Source organism: Mustela lutreola, chromosome 5 (genome assembly GCF_030435805.1).
Source record: "Mustela lutreola isolate mMusLut2 chromosome 5, mMusLut2.pri, whole genome shotgun sequence".
NCBI classification, from domain to species: domain Eukaryota; kingdom Metazoa; phylum Chordata; class Mammalia; order Carnivora; family Mustelidae; genus Mustela; species Mustela lutreola.
Genome location: NC_081294.1, coordinates 104980082 through 104998197, shown reverse-complemented (window position 1 = coordinate 104998197; position 18116 = coordinate 104980082). Strand labels below are relative to the sequence as shown.

The 18116-nt window shown below is 35.1% G+C and overlaps 1 protein-coding gene across 6 annotated transcripts in view; it reads left to right on the top strand.

The window, feature by feature from the left end:
• AP3B1 (adaptor related protein complex 3 subunit beta 1) overlaps nt 1–18116 on the top strand; it is a 352698-nt gene that overhangs the window by 211095 nt on the left and 123487 nt on the right. For all 6 annotated transcript variants that reach the window (XM_059175303.1, XM_059175305.1, XM_059175304.1 and 3 more), the window contains 2 exons: nt 2001–2110; nt 15074–15250. In XM_059175303.1, the coding sequence (XP_059031286.1) occupies nt 2001–2110; nt 15074–15250 (287 nt within the window). The remainder of the gene's footprint in view (nt 1–2000; nt 2111–15073; nt 15251–18116) is intronic.

Genomic DNA, 18116 nt, shown 5'->3' with positions numbered 1-18116 from the left:
TTAATAATGATAAAAAGGATAAAAATTTTACTTGTATTCTTAGAGCCAGGTAAGAAAATACATTTTAGGGGCCCCTGGGTGGCTTCATCATTGAGCATCTGTCTGCCTTCAGCTGGGGTCATGATCCCCAGTTCCTGGGTTCAAGCCCCAAATTGGGCTCCCTGCTTGGCAGAAAGCCTGCTTCTCGTTCTCCCACTCCCCCTGCTTGTGTTCCCTCTTTTGCTGTGTCTCTGTCAAACAAATATATAAAACCTTTTTAAAAATATATACATATTTTTTTTCAGAGAATAACAGCACAAATCATGACATTTCTAGTATAATATTAAAATGCACATTTGTAGTGTATGCCAGGGGAATTTCTAATGTCCATGAAGCCCTATTAATAAAAAATGTCAAAATAATAAGTTAAGGCATTGTAGACTTATTTATTTGGCTTCAGTAGCATTAGTATTTGTTTATATAAGAATCATTCCATAAGTTCTCTAAATTGTAATCTAATTGGATTATAGTTATCTGCTGGTACCACCAAAAATGTAACTCTGGACTAGTAATTAGCCACTTCAGTGTGATAACTCAATCTCAGAATCCCAGTTTCAGGAACTGCTTCCTTTGGAGTCACTCCCAGGACCAATTATTATATTAGTTGATTATAATAATAATATTATTAGTTATAGATTTACTAATATATATATTAGTTTTATTATATGAGTTAATGTTATATATTATATATAATAAGAAATATATTTCTTGCTCTGGCAAGAAACAGATAGCATACTTAAAAGGTATGATTGAAGAGAATTTAAGGAAAGAACTATTTATTTATTTATTTATTTCAAAAATTTTATTTGACAGCGAGAGATCACAAGTAGGCAGATAGGCAGGCAGGGGGGTGGGGAATCACACTCCCCGCTGAGCAGAGAGCCTGATTCGGGGCTGGATCCCAGGATTCTGAGATCATGACCTGAGCCGAAGGTAGAGGCTTAATCCACTGAGCCACCCAGGTGCCCCTGAAGGAACTATTTATAGGATGTGGGCAGGATTAAGAGAAACCAAGAAGGTATGATATAACGTCCAGAGGCTAACAGGTTACTGACTATGGGAAGCCCCTTTATCATATCTAGAGCTGAAGGAAAGGGGTGTAAGGAGTGTGAACAGTTCAGCAGGCGAGAACCATTCAGAAGCACTGAAACTATCAGTAGAAGAATGTACACATTGCCAGGGAAACCTGGTAGTAGAGGTCCATGATAGCAAAAATTCTCTTCTTCTGCCCCCTTGATCTCCTGCTAGTATGTCCTATCAGCTAAACATAGCTGGAAGCCAGGGACAAGGGAGTCTAGTTGATGCAATCTGCAGAGGACAAAGCGTGGGTCAGGAAAGGCAGATAGAGTGGAGTCACTGGACAAATGGAAACAATCCAGCACATAAGCCCACCCTTTCTGGCTCTGAAGTCAGTGCTATTTCTATAGTAACACCCTTCTTACCATTAATGATCTTCAATACTTACTTTTCTGGACATATCCCTTAAGGAATTTTTTTGGTTTTAGTTAGCTGTTTTCTTTAGAATTGGAAAAAAAGTTATTTAGATTGTAGGTGTTTGATTCCCATTATGTAGTTGATAGGAACCAAATAACTTACATGGTGGCTATTTGATTACCATCTTATGGTAGAAATCAAGTATTTGAAAGTTATAGTTAAAAGCTAAAGACACTTGAATATTATGGTGAGCAGCAAAATCTAATCTCGCGTTGCTTTTCTCATTCAAAGAGGCGGGTATTGGAAGGGGATATCAGAAGTTCGGAGGCAACAACAGAAGTTAGAAATTAAAAGTATACTCCTCTGCTTAAGATAGTATTCACCCCCAAAGTTTGGAAATTTACTCGTGGTTATAGATTACACCTAGTCATTTGAGACATGTAGAATATTTTGCTAACTTAAATTCATATTTTACCAGGAATATTGCATTTGAATTGTATTATACATATTTAATCTCTCTTTTTCAGAAATAGTTGTTGCTGAAAGTGTAGTTGTTATTAAGAAATTACTGCAAATGCAACCTGCACAACATGGTGAAATTATTAAACATATGGCTAAACTCTTGGACAGTATAACTGTGAGTACCAATTAAGTGATCTTTCTGAATTTAACTAGGTTTTAGTCAATAAATTATAGTGTTGTTAAGATAATGGACATCTTAAGATGCGGTGGCTAAGAGAACTTAACTATCTGGATTCAAATCCTGGTTCTGAGATTTTACACTGTTGTGGAAGGGAATTACAAATCTGGAAAAGGGGAAAGATGCAATAAATGCTGCATTGTTAGATTGGAAGTGGAGATTTCAGTGTAAACTTCATGACTTTATAAATTGTAGATGCATGTGAGTGTGTAAATGTGTGTGTTCACACATTTATGTATATGCATATGAATGTGTGTATTGGGTATACAATTATTTATTTTTTTGAGAGGGCCTTCATGCAGTAATGCCTCAATACAAATGAACACACCTAGTGCCTAGATATTGGTTTTTTTTTTTTAAACTGAGATATAATTTTATACCATAATATACACTCACATAATATAGCAGTTTTTGGTGTATTCGTAAGGTTGTGCAACAACATACATTCCAGTATGTTTTCATCATTCCAGTAAAACCGATTCTCCCTTTAGTCCAGCCCTTGTCAGCTAACAAATCCACTTTGTCTCTATGGATTTGCTTATTTTGGACATTTGATATAAATGGAATCATATGTCAAATGGCCTTTTGTGTCTAGCTTCTTTAATTTAGTATGTTTTCAAAGTTTGTGCATGTTCTGGAATGTAGTACTGCATTCCTTTTTGGTAGACCTTGGTTTTTAAATTTCATTCACCCTTTGACGGACAGGGCTGCTTAGAGAAATGGCTGATTTTAGAACAAGGGCAAGGAAAGAATAAGATGATCTGGGAACATCTTGTTGGGCAAAAAAAGCAAGGAAATGCTCACAGAATGGTAGAGATGTGTCAGAAAGACACAAAAGCCAGCTTGAAGGGGCTCCCCATGGCCAATTTGGAAAGCAAAATAAATTATAGTAAAAGGATTATGGCCTATTGAATAGGGTAAGACTCTGTTGAGACCACACTGGGATGAATGAATGAATGAATGAATGATTAAGGGAGAAGGGAAAGCTCTTTCTTACAGTACAAAGCAAATAAATGTAGGAGGAATGATGAAATTAGACTATCACCATTTGCAAGCCATCACAATATAATAATAGACTGAGGTAAGACTCATTAACAAATGGTAAAAAATAGGGGGTAAAAGTTCAGGTAGTCAGAGGATATTTGTATAGTTGCAAAGTATATTCTCATACGATACTTAATTACAAAACATAAATTAAAGACTATTAACTTTTACAATGGAGAAACCTTGCAGGTGTTACCTGAACCAAATGAACATGGTTTACATTGCCAGCAATGTAATTAAACACCACCCGATATGATGTAGTGGACAGAACTTAACATCAGGTCTGTTGAATTTTTGCAAAAGTGAATGACTTGAATATAATCAAGAAGAAACATGAGACAGTGGACTCTGAGAAACAAACTGAGGGTTTTGCTAGGGAAGGTGGGGGTTTGGATGAGCCTGGTAGTGGGTATTATGGAGGGCACGTATTGCATGGAGCACTGGGTGTGGTGCATAAACAATGAATGCTGGAACATTGAAAAAATAAGATAAAATTAAAAAAAAAAAAAAGAGGAAGAAGAAACATGAGACAAACCCAAATGGGAGTATGCTACAAAATATGCTACAAAATGCTACACTCCTTAAAAATGCCTATGTCATGAAATGTTAAGAAAAACTCAGGAACTGTTTCCTGTTGAGAGAGTTTAAAAGTATGCAACACATACTTTTTAATTTTCTTTTTCTCTGAAGGATTTGGGAAGATTTGGTAGGGACAATCAGTCAAATCTCAATAAATCTGTAGATTGGGTAGTAGTATTGGTTCAGTATTTCAGTTTCTAATTTTTAAATCATTTTACTATAGCAATGTAAGAGCATTCCTTTAATTACAAAGTTTGCAATGATGTATTTTGATGTTTAAGGATAAATCTACAACTTCTTTCAATTTAGGAAACAAAATATCTGTGTATATATAGAAAACTAAAGCAAATATCGTAAAGTGATGACATTTGAGGAATCTGGGTGAAGGGTATTCAGAGGTTGTTTTTATTCTTCCAGCTTTTCTATAAATCTGAAATTGTGTTTAAAAAATAAAATTAAAAAATAAATATTAACTTTGTTCCACTGCTTATTCACTCTGTGCTTTTATATTAAAATCTCCATACTTTTCCAATCTTAAAATGGTCGTAGTAAATGAAAACAAAACCTGATATTTTGTACATATTAAATTAGTTAATATGTGTCATGCTCTTAAGAATATTTCCTGGCACATAGTGGTATTATATAAGTGTCTCCTGTCTATTATTTAGGTCCTATTTCATTCCCTTTTTCTAATTTTATTTCCTCTTTTCAGAGCTCCTCAGTCTGTCTCAGTCTGATTTTGACTTCCCTGACTCCACTAACACTGACTTTTCCAGTGTCATTGACTATCTTCTTATTAAACCCAGTGGATAATTTGCTGTCATTGTCTTTCATGATCTTTTGTTAGCATTTGACTTCACATACTGCTTCTTCCCTTTTGAAACATTCTCCATGGCTTCTTTCTGGTTTTTCTTCAAACTCTTTTCCATTGTGTTTGCCCTTCACTATGTCTGTCCCTTCAATTAAAGTTTTTTTTTTTTTTTCCATTGTTGTTTAAAGTTTAAAACTAATGTTCTATAAGTGATAGGGTTGTAGTTTAGGGGGAAATACATTATTTTCATCTTTGAAGATGGGGTAATGTATACTGAGTCTCTTCAGAGGGATTGTATTTGTGTGGTTTAAGGCAGAGTTTGGAAGCTGCATCAGGATCAATATTTAATATCTCTGGTAGCAAAATTTTCTTTCCCTCAAGGTCTTAGTAAAGCTCGTAGGGCAGCTATAGGTATCTTAAAGCTAAGAATAACACTCACAGGAGTCTGTTAGCATCTGAGCTCCCACCAAATCTCTCACCAGAGTGTTCTTTATCTTTATATCTACTCTCATTATTGATTCTAATTATCAAAGCCAGGACCTCTCAGAAACCGTGTATGAGAGATATAGGGATTAAGAGAGTAGATTTGATATTAGCAAATTTAGGAAGCTTAAAACCATACCAACTTTCTTTTCTGACAATAATTGTATGAAGCTGGAAATCAACAATAAGAGGAAAGCAAAAAGGTATACAAGTATGTGAAAGCTAAACAGCACTCTCCTAAACAACCACTGAGTTGAAGAGGAAATTAAAAGAAAAAAAAATTATCTTGAAATAAGTGAAAATGAAAACACAACATATCAAATATTATGGTATCCAGCAAAAGCAGTTTTGAGAGAAAAATTTATAGCAATGAACACACATATTAAGAAATTAGAAATATCTCAAAAAACAACCTAACTTTATATCTCAAAGAACTACATTTAATTAAAACCCAGAGCCAGCAGAAGAAGAAAAATAAGAAGTATAACAGTAGAAATAAATGAAATAGAGACCAGAAAAATAACAGAAAGGATCAATAAAACTAAGAGCTGGTTCTTTGAAAAGATAAGCAAAACTGACAAACCTGTAGCTAGACTAAGGGAAAGAAAAAATAAATAGATAAAATTAGAAATGAAAGAGGAAACATTAAAACTGATACTACAGAAATATATAGAATTATCAGACCACTATAAACAATTATATGCCAACAAATTACATAATCTAGAAGAAATGGGTACCATTTTTAGAAACACACAACCTACCAAGAGTAGAATTCTACCAAATATTTAAAGAAAGAATTAACACTAATCCTCAAACTCTTCCAATATAATGAGCAGGAAGGGACAGTTCCAGACCCATTCTGCAATAGGATACCACAGGAGAAGAAAGCTGTAGACCGGTATCCCTAATGAATAAAGATGGAAAAATTTTCAGCAAAATAATAGCAAACTGAATTCAGGAACACTTTAATAGGATTATACGCCATGACCAAATCTGATTTATCCTTAGCATGCAAAGATGGTTCACTGTATACAAGTCAATAAATTCAATACATCACTTTAATAAGCTGAAAGACAAAAATCACATGATTATCTGAATAGAGTCAGGAAAAAGCATTTGACAAAATATAACATCCTTTCATGATAAAAATCCTTAATGGATTGGTCGTAGAAGGAATGTATCTCAACATAGTAAAGGCTGAATATGACATACCTACAGCTAACATTATACTCATTGGGAAAAAATAGAAAACGTTTTCCCTGAGATCAGGAGCAAGAATATGATATAGGATACAATCCTATATATAGCAGATCCCCAGAGTTAGTCAAAATACTGTTGGAATTAACCAGTGATTTCAGTTACAAGGCCGGGTACAAAATAACATAGAGACATCAGTTACATTCCTTTACAGGAAATGAAGCATCTGAAAAATTAAACCATCCCCTTCACAATAGAATCAAAACAATAAAATGAGTAGGAATAAATTTTCAATAAGAAAGTGAAAGATCTGGTGTGCTTGGGTGGCTTAGTGGGTTAAGCCTCTGCCTTCTGCTCATGTCATGATCCCAGAGTTCTGGGATCGAGCCTCAGAGAGCCCGCTTCTCTCTCTCTCTCTGCCTGCCTCTCTGCATGTCTCTGGCAGATAAATCTCTGTCAAATAAATAAATAAAATCTTAAAAAAAAAAATGGAAGATCTGTATAAGTAAAGACAACCCACATTGATGGAAGAGAAGGATTAATATTGTTAAAATGGCCATTCTACTTAAAGCCATTTAATGTAATCCCCATCAAAACACAAAACACATTTTTCACAGAAATAGAAGAAACAATCCTAAAACTTGTGTGGAACTGCAAAAGACACCAAATAGGCAAAAAATCCCGAGAAAAAGAAATAACAATTCTGAAGGTATTGCACTCCCTGATTCTAACCGTACTACAAAGCTATAGTAATAAAAGTAATAGGGTACTCGCACAAAAATAGGCATAAAAACCAATGCAACATAATATAAAGCCTAGAATTAAACCCTGGCATTTATGGTCAACAAACTAATATTCATGAATACCCAATGGGAAAAGGATAGTCTCTTCAACAAATGGTGCTGGGAGAATTAGAGCAACACATGGAGCACAATGAAACTGGAAAATTGTCTCACTCCACTCACAAAAATTAACTCAGAATGAACTCAGAAGCCTGTTTTTTGTTTTTGTTTTTGTCAGAAGATATGGTTAGTGGAATATGGAAGTATGATAGGAATTTTAAATTCAAAGGGGAAAAATGGAAATAATTGTAAAATAAATAATAAATTTTTAAAAATAATAAAGTAAGGTAGAAGGGTAAAAATCCAAGTATATCCTACCCTTAATTAAGGGACTTAATTCTCTCATTAAAAGACTGACTTTCAAATTGGAGTGAAAAACAAAAGCTAGCCATTTATAATTATAACACCTTAATCAAAGTGATAAAGATTGAAAAAAGAAGATAAGAAATGAGATATTAAGTGAAGATGAACAAGAAAGTGAGATTTTAAAATTAATTAAAAGCAGAAGGAAGGATGCCTAGTGGCTCAGTCAGGTTTTTGCCTTCTGCTCACGTCATGATCCTGAAGTCCTGGGATCAAACCCTGCATTGGGCTCTCTGTTCATAAAGGAGTCTGCTTGCCCCTCCCCCTGCTGGTGCTTGCTCTCTCTGTTTCTCTCTCTCTCTCTCTCAAAATAAACAAAACCTTTTTTTAAAAAGGCAGGAAGATAAAAAAGAACATTATACAATGAAAAAAGACAAATTACAAAGAAACTGAGAGGCATAAACCTATATGCACACAAAAATATGGCAACCAAATAAATAGATAATGGAAATATCCATTAGAAATGCAAGGAGAGGGGCGCCTGGGTGGCTCAATCTGTTAAGCAACTGCCATCGGTTCAGGTCATGATCCCAGGGTCCTGGGATCAAGCCCCACATCAGGCTCCCAGCTTAGTGGGGAGCCTGCATCTCCCTCTCCCTCTCCCTCTGCTTGTGCGTGCGCTCTCTCTCTCTCCAATAAATGGATAAATAAAATCTTAAAAAAAAAAAAAAAAAGAAAAGGGGGGATAAGGGAAAGAAAAAAATGCAAGGAGAAATTTGTGGATGACTTTAATATGCTTCTCTCATATTTTGATATATCCAGATGTTGAGTAAGATATGCACATAAAGATAAAGAGTAATTAAAAAATAGAATACATATTTGTTTCAGTCCTGTAGGTAAAATTTTATATTTCTTGAACAGATAATACTCACTTTTATGGGTGTATTCATGAAACAGTTTACAAAATATCAAGAATGTACTTGGACATAAAGAAAACTTAAAGATTTTATGTTTTAAGCAGTAAAATTAGAATTAATCTGAAAGGGTACCAGAAAAATTTTGAAGTAAGAAATATACTTCTAGGTGAAAGAAGGTTTAAAAGAAAAAAATACAAGCTTTATATAAAATACAGGAAAAGAAAACACTTTGTTTTAAATGTGTGGGGTATGGCTAAAGTGGTCAATGCTACCATTTTTAACGTAAAGAGACCAGAAATAAAAGGATTTGGTGTTTGTCTTAAGAAATTTGACAAAGAGGGGCACCTGGGTGGCTTAGTGGATTAAGGCTCTGCTTTCGGCTCAGGTCATGATCTCAGGGTCCAGGGATCGAGCCCCACATCGGGCTCTCTGCTCAGAGGGGAGCCTGCTTCCCCCCTCTCTCTGCCTGCCTCTCTGCTTACTTGTGATCTCTGTCAAATAAATAAATTTTTAAAAAAATCTTAAAAAAAAAAAAGAAATTTGGAAAACAACAGTGAAATAAAACATGAAAGTCTAAAAGTGATCAAAGTTGATTTTGTAAAATAGGATACCAAAAAGAGATCATTGAAATTGATAAATGCATCTTAAATCTTCTTTGGGAAGCCAATAAAGTAGATAACCCCTCCTGATTCTTTTTTAAAAGATTTATTTATTTATTTATTTGAGAGAGAGTGCATGAGCATGCAACTGGGGGGAGGGGCAGAGGGAGAGGATGAGAGAGAGAAGTAGACTCATTGCTGAGTGTGGGGTCTACCATGGGGCTGGATCCCACAACTCTTGAGATCATGACCTGAGCCAAAATCAAGATTGGGACCTTTAACTGACAGAGCCTCCCAGACATAGGTGCCCTACCCCTCCTGATTTTGATAAGGCAAAGAGAGAAAGCAAAAGTGAACAAGTTGGGCATGTGATTCAAAGGGAGATTCAAATAATTAAAAGAAAACTATATATAGTTCTATAGCAAAATTGTGAAATTTTAGAGAATTAAAAGGTGATGAGTTGTTACTGTTTACTTAATGTATCTGAAGAAGTTGAAGTGTTTGAAAGTGGGACAAGGAAGATAGTTTGTAATGCAGAATCCTAAAAATGATTAGGGATTGGTGGTAGAAGTTATGCCAGAAGAAGGTGGTGAGGGGTATAACTGACAGCAACTTCAAAGTCAGGAATGGGGAGTGACTGAATCCCTAGAATCTTTTTCCTCCAAATATTCAAGAGAGCTGTTTATTTAAAGAGTAACAGACCTGTGGAAAAGGAAACAGGGCTTTATTATTCTGACCAAGCACTTAACGACTCTTAAATGTGGGTAAGTGATTGATTCTGAAATGGAAAGGTAAATCTGAGAGCCTCAAAGGAGACCTTTTTTCCTGAATTTATGTATATTTCACCCTACTTCCAGGGCTAATATCTTAAACCAGTACTGGTTAGAAAGAGCCAATCTGGACAATGTCAAAGGACAAGAAGACACTTTGAGCCTGTTTTCTCTCAATGCTTAAGCCACTTTATCAGGATAGAATCCTGGGCTCATCTACCCTCCAGGAGGGGTAACAAAAATGATAGCCAGATCTCTTTCCATTCTGGCCATCTTATCCATAGAACAAAAGATCTAAGGAGGTGGGGGAAATGCCCCACATGCATACATGCAGGAATTGTCAAGAGAATGGCCTAGAGCTCTCCTGAAAAGCCAGCTCTTGGAAAAGCTTCAGACAAGGCCATAAAGGAGCCATTATACACCATAGCAGAAGAACTGGGCCAAAGGAGTAATCCTTCATTTGATTAATGAGTAAATGAGGCCTACTGATGTCAAGTTATTTGTCTCCATGACTTACATGGATTGATCCAGGACCAGAACCGGTATTCCTGCCTTACTGGCTGGTATTTTTCCTAGTATAAAATACTCATTTTGTCTCTGTCCAGTAGCCATGGTGAACTCTGGATTCAGACTTGGACTTCCAGTCTTACTTCCACCACTGACAAGCTGTAAGATGCTGGACATGTTTCTTAACCTCTTTGTGCCCCAGTTTTGTCATATATCAAGTGGGAATGATAGTAGAGCCTACTTTCTCAGGTTTTTTTGTGTTATATAATAGACTGAGAAAACAGGTAAAGTCTTAAAACAGTGCCAGTTGCATGGTAAGAACTCAGTAGATGTTAACTATGTGATTTTTTTAAAAAAGGAATTTAGATTTTGTTGTTTCGAGATTTTGATTCCATTTGTTATTTATTAAGTTACTATTTATTAAGTGACATAGTTGAAAATATGAGAACTAAAATTTAGATTCTCCTTTTTAAATTCAGACTGAATAAGTTATATCTGTGTAGGTAGTACAGCCAACTTACATGTTTTGATTGTGGATATTTATCCTTTGAACTGTACTTCATGTCTAGTAAAGACTGCTTGTAGAGCAGTTTTTCCAGAATAAAATGCATGCTACATCAGAGTTTCATACAATGTTTTATGGGACACATAAGGACTTAATATCATAAGAGAGTAATTAAAAGATGTTATTTTGTGAAGACTACTGAGTAGTATTGAAATAGCACTTTATGTAGTTCTTGCCCTGGTGCCTCCCTGAATGCCTGCCGTTTCACAAGGTAACTAGCCTTGCCCTTTTGCCCCAACTTAATTCATCTTATAGTGTTAATGCATATTGAGTCCAGATACAGAATATTGGATATGATTTGTTAGTTTTATGCAGTTTGTTTAGATGTTTACTGATTTTCCCTTTGACAAATTTAAATAAATAAAATTGATGTTGCAGGATTTATTTTATACTACTGCATTGTGCAGTGGCTAGTGTTGAAATATAATAACTTTTACATTAAACTGCTTACAGGGTGATCTGTAAACTCTATAACTGCTGTGTTCAGCTAGGAATCATATTTTTTATAGGCAAGTTAATGGGTTAAAATGACAGTGGAAACTGCTTTCTTGTAGAAGGTTGAAAAAGTGTACTTAGAACCACTTGATCAGGGCATTTAGAATAAAGAATCAAAGTCATTTACAATCCAGCTTGTCTTTGAAAATATTGAAAAGCAGAAGTTCATAATAAAAGTATTCTGTCTTATGCATATGTATATTATTAATTTGTATATGTGTATTATTAGTTTGGTTTTAGCTCAGTGGTCCTGTTCATTCTGTGATTGAAAAGACCATGGAGAACAAAAAGTGACTAATTTTTTTATTTTAAATCTTTGAGAGTGGTGATGCTATGAATCATATTATCAGTGGTTTACAAATGGGAGTCCTGTAACTTAATTGGGAGAGAAAGGTAGGGCTGGGATTTGAAAATCTTAGGATTCTGGTTGCAGCCAAACATACAGAAACACTGGGCTTGTCAATTTCCTAAGCTTTTTAGTAAATTGCTGTCACCAAGAATTTGGTATAAATATATTTTATATTGGTATTATTTCCTGTTGTGGAGAAGTTTTCTGAAGTTTTTAATATGCTTACTTGGAAGTTTAATTACCTCAGTTCTAGAACCTCTGAATATTACCCTGCCCTCTACCACCACTGTCTTGAGATTCTTCATTGTGAGCATTACAATTTATTGATTTTCATTTTTCCCAAAGAATTGTGTTTTAAATGTATGCATTATGAATGTTTAGAGTGTTTAAATATTATTTTAATCTTAGTATATTAATAAGTAGGAATATAAACAATCTCTTAAAACTTTTTGAAATTGTCTTCTTAATTGCAAAAAAGAATTATAACTGTGTTACCAGAAGAAAATTACTTAAAGTGTGACTGTAGGTTAGAATGTCCTAGAATTCTAATTTTTATACCAGTAGTATATAATAAAATATTTAAGAAAAGTAAATCTAGCATAACCAAAATCTGAAGTTGTACATATATTCTTTTTTAAAAAATATTTTATTTATTTATTTAACAGAGAGAGATCACAAGTAGGCAAAGAGGCAGGCAGAGTGAGAGGGAGGAAGCAGGCTCCCCGCTGAGCAGAGAGCCCGATGTGGGGCTCAATCCGAGGACCCTGAGACCATGACCCGAACTGAAGGCAGAGGCTTAACCCACTGAGCCACCCCAGGTGCCCCTGTACATATATTTTTATTTAGAGGTACCTTTCATGGAGTCAGGCAACTTAAATTTAATGTTCCACTCAATTACTATTCTTTAGCCCAATTTAAAATAATAGATTGGGATTAAGGTTTTAATGCAATGTAGCCTTTGGAACATTAGAAATAACCTCTTTCCACAGTCAGTATACAGTAAGGATATCAGTTTTATCATACTTCATGAATAGATTTATAATAGCATTTATTATTATATGTATTATTTATACTTACTAAACTTATTACATGAATATTGTGATTTCTTCTCTGTTACTAAGCTCATTCTAATATTAATTTATAGATAATGCTATTGTCATAGTATGTGAAAATATATACTTTGGTTTTAAATCTTTCAGATGACCTCATTTTGCTTCTGGTGAAACACCCAAGTTAGGAATGTCTTAGTAGCGGCACCTGGGTGGCTCAGTGGGTTAAAGCCTCTGCCTTCCGCTCAGGTCATGATCCCTGGGTCCTGGTATTGAGTCAACAGGGAGCCTGCTTCCTCCTCTCTCTGCCTGCTTCTTTGCCTACTTGTGATCTCTGTCTGTCAAATAAATAAAATCTTAAAAAAAAAAAAAGGAATGTCTTAGTAATTTTATACTATTTCATAAAATGAGTGTTTTGAAAGAATTTGAGGTGGTGGATATTGCAATAAAATTTTAGTTGTGCAAGGGCGCCTGGGTGGCTCAGTGGGTTAAAGCCTCTGCTTTCAGCTTAGGTCATGATCCCAGGGTCCTGGGATCGAGCCCCACATCGGGCTCTCTGCTCAGCAAGGAGCCTGCTTTCCTTCCTCTCTCTCTGCCTGCCTTTCTGCCTACCTGTGATCTCTGTCAAATAAAAAAAAATTAAAAAAAAAATTAAAAATAAAAATAAAAATAAAATTTTAGTTGTGCAGAGGTCCCTACTCTCCCTTTCTTCTTCAGCACTTATGCCCTGTACACCTGTGAAACTGTAGTGAAAATATTAGGACTTTATTTGAGGAATTGGAAAGGATTTCATAAAAAGACTATTATCTCTTCTTGTGATGCTACCTCTTAATGATAGTCATTGGCTTTTTCATTTATTATGAAAAGCAGATTTTCTATAGTAGGTGAAAATGTTCACAAAAACTAATTTACATACCCCTTCAAATCTCTTTTGGAGTAAGAAAGGATACAAATAAACAAATAGTAATAAAACTCATTTGCATACTCTAAAATGTTGGTCTTAATGGTGCTGATGGATGGTTTCCAATTTGTAGCAAAGCAATTAAAAAAAAAACAAATTATATTGAAATGTACTTTATTAAAAAATAAAATGCCAAAATATAGTATCGGGCAGATTTATCTTATCCCTGTTTCTTTTGTTGATGACCAAATAATAGACCAGGATTCATGATTTTTTATAAATATACTTTGATGATTTTGTCAGTTTTATATATCCCCAGTACTGTAGATGCAAATATATAGAGGATAGTAAGAGTTTTAATTTGAAATCATGGTCTTTAATGAATCTATTTCTTTCTTTCTGTTACCCAGTGGATTCTCAAAACATGGTTTGCAGGCCTCCCATCTTAGAAATCATCTGTGATGCTTCATAAAATGTAAATTCCTGGGCCCCATAACAGAGCTACTGCCTAGACCTGATACCAACACCCTGTAGTTTTAGTAAGAATTCTGGATGATTTTTTTATGGGCATTGAGGTTTATTAACCAGTGCCCTTGAGCAGAAGTCAGCAAACCTTTTCTAAAATTGCTGTATACTGAATATTTTCAGCTTTAACACCCTCCTTCCTACAATGAAATATCCAGGTTTAACTTTGACTCCCCAAAAACTTAAGTGTTGATAGCCTATTGTGGACTAGAAGCCTTACCAATAACATAAACAGTTGATTAACACATGCTTTGTATGTTGCATGTATTACAAACTTGAGTTCTTAAAATAAGCCAGAAAATAGAAAATATTATGAAAATCATAAAGAAGAGAATACACATTTACAGTTTTATGCTGTATTTATTGAAAAAAGTCGTTAGTAAAGACTCACTATAGTTCAAACCTGTATTGTTCAAGGATCAACTGTACTTACCTCTGCTATTATAGGACAAAAACAGCACCAGTAATGCATAAACAAATGTGCATGAACTTGCACATCTATGATGGAATCAAGATTCTAGACAAATGGTTTTTTCTCTGTGAATGTTTTCTAAGGCATTATCTCTGAAAGCAGTTTTGATGATCAATTCCTTGATAACTAAGGAAAACCCATAACTAAAATACACTTCCTGGGATGCCTGGGTGGCTCAGTTGGTTGGACGACTGCCTTCAGCACAGGTCATGATCCTGGAGTCCCAGGATCGAGTCCTGCATCGGGCTCCCAGCTCCATGGGGAGTCTGCTTCTCTCTCTGACCTTCTCCTTGCTCATGCTCTCTCTCACTGTCTCTCTCTCAAGTAAATAAATAAAATCTTAAAAAAATAAAATAAAATACACTTCCTGGGTATACATATTACATGAGTAGATATAAAACCTTTATTATATTTAGAGCCTTTTCTATGTTATTGTCAAGGAGTGAGTGTGATTATCTTATTTGTAACTATATAATCTGCTTCTCATGTTAGGTTCCTGTGGCTAGAGCAAGTATTCTTTGGTTAATTGGAGAAAACTGTGAACGAGTTCCTAAAATTGCCCCTGATGTTTTGAGGAAGATGGCTAAAAGCTTCACGAGTGAAGATGATCTGGTAAAACTTCAGATTTTAAATCTGGGAGCAAAATTGTATTTGACCAACTCCAGACAGGTAAGAGTCTAAATCTTAGTCTACCTATGTGACACCTACTTTCCTCTTTAATGAAGTAGCTAAGGTCTGTTCATGCATTAGTTTGTCCATTCAACAATTACTAGGTGTCTGTTTCTTTAAGTTTCTGTATTAGAAGGTAGTGGTGCAGAGAGATAATGTTCTGGTCTAATAGGGAGAAAAACATAACTGAAATAGTATGTGGTAACCACTATAATAGAAGTATTAAGATATAGTGGAATTTCAGAGGAGAAAGTTATTGAAAGTCTGAAGTAGAATGAGGTGAGCAATGAGAGAAGGTTTTGTGAAGGATAAAACTTTTTTTTTTTTTTAAGATTTTATTTATTTATTTATTTATTTATTTGAGAAAGAGGGAACAGAGAGAGTGTGTGTTGGGGGAGGGACAAAGAGAGAGGGAGAAGCACACTTTTCGCAGGAAGTCTGACGTGGGGCTGGACCCTGAGACCCTGGGATTATGACCTGAGCCAAAGGCAGAGCTTAACTTACCGAGCCACCCAGGTGCCCCTCAAGTAGGAAAAGAGGAGAGCAGTGAGAGTCATGAAACAGCTATGTTTGTTGTATCTCGTTTATTGATAAAACACCATGTTAACCTAATCTCTAAATCCATGTAGTATTGAGAAACTCATTATAACACCTAGAATTGGCTATTCTAAATGTATCTAGTTTCTAGGTAATTATAAAATTAATACAAAATTAGAATGTTAATCCAGATCTAAAGTAGTTATGTCTTATACAATTAAATGAAGGTTCTGTTTTTGGCTGTGTTTGTAGCTATAAGGAAACAATAATGGAAAAGTAGTACTTTTTGTTCAGAAATTGTGAAGTGTATTCTATATCTTTTGAATTTGAAGACAACATAGCTTGCACTCGGACATACTTTCTTGAGCTTTATTATTAAATGAAGTTTTGGAGCTCAGTTTCTGGAGTGTTCTATTGTATATTTTAGAATGATACTTCTAGATAACCACAAATTGACTTCACCACCTACTGGTAAAAGCATAATGATATTTAGAAAACATGCCAAGTTTTCATATACATTTTTACATAACTCATTATTTATTAAATGATTAAATATAAAAGTAGATGAGTGGCAGTATCTATAGGGTTGTGCCCTGTTCTCCAGTTTCTCATTTCTCAAGAAAAGGGGTCTTGAAAGAGTTGGTAAACTAAGCATTAAAGAGTAGTTTTTAATCACCGTGAACTTGACAGTATTTTTAAGTTGTATGGTTCATATCTGTTGGATATGACACAGAGACTATAATGATTTACTTGATCTAAATGTAAAGAATTGTTTTCGTTTTTATTTTAGCCATCTTGAAAAATGGATTAAGGAGACCAAGCCACGGTGCTTAGGGACTGGTTTGCCATGAAGTCCTGATATTTATTTGTAGATCTGAATTTCCTGTGGCGTAGATACCTCAGTGAGCATTCCAGAATTGTTAATGAATTATTTAGTTATTGGGACCCTGAGATCATGACCTGAGATCTAAGTTATTAATTTTTTTTTATAGTGTAGAGGAATTTTTTTTTGTTCAGTTCTGTGAAAAAAGACCAAAGGTTTTTTTTGAAACTCTGTTTTACAAAAACTTGCTAGAATTCTGTGAGAGATTTTGCAAATGCAATTAGGCTTTTGTTAAATTATTGATTTTTTAACTATTCTGTTTTTTTAATTTCTTATCTTGTTTTTTTAAATTAACATATAATGTATTATTTGTTTCAGGGGTACAGGTCTGTGATTCATAAGTTTTACATGATTCACAGCGCTCACCTGAGCACAAACCCTCCTAGTGTCCATCAACCAGCCACCCCATCCCTCCCATCCCTCTTCACTCCAGCAACCCTCAGTTTGTTTCCTGAGTTTAACAGTCTCTTATGGTTTTATCTTTTCCATTTTTTCCTCCCTTCCCCTATGATCTTGTCTTGTTTCTCAAATTCCTCATATCAGTGAGATCATATGATAATTGTCTTTCTCTGATTGACTTACTCTGCTTAGCATACTACTCTCTAGTTCCATCCATGTCATTGCAAATGACAAGATTTATTTTTTGTTTAAGATCTTATTTATTTATTTGACAAAGAGAGAGACAGCAAGAGAGAGACTGAGCACACAAGCAGGGGGAATGGCAGAGGGAGAAGCAGGCTTCCCGCCAAGCAGGGAGCCTGACATGGGGATCGAATCCTAGAACTCTGGGATCATGACCTGAGCTGAGGGCAGCTGCTTAACAACTGAGCCACCCAAGCACCCCAAGATTTCATTTTTTGATGGCTGCATAGTATTCCATTATGTATATATATAATATCTCCTTTATCCATTCATCTGCTGATAAACAGCTGTAGTTTAGCTATAGTTTGGCTGTCCATAGTTTGGCTGCTGTGGACATTGCTGCTATAAACATTGGGGTACACATGCTCTTTTGGATCACATTTGTTTCTTTGGGATAAATATCCAGTAGTGCGATTGCTGGGTCATAGGATAGCTGTATTTTCAACTTTTTGAGGAACCTCCATACTGTTTTCCAGAGTGGCTGCACCAGCTTATATTCCCACCAATGGTGTAGGAAGGTTCCCCTTTCTCCACATCCTTGCCAACATCTGTCATTTCCTGACCTGTTAATTTTAGCCATTCTGACTGGTGTGAGGTGGTATCTCATTGTGGTTTTGATTTGTATTTTCCTGATGCTGAGTGATGTTGAGTACTTTTTCATGTGTCTGTTGGCCATTTGGATGTCTCTGCAGAAATGTCTGTTCTTCTGTCCATTTCTTTATTGAGTTATGTATTCTTTAAGTATTGAATTCTTAAAGTGATAAGTTCTTTATAGATTTTGGATACTAGCCCTTTATCTGATAT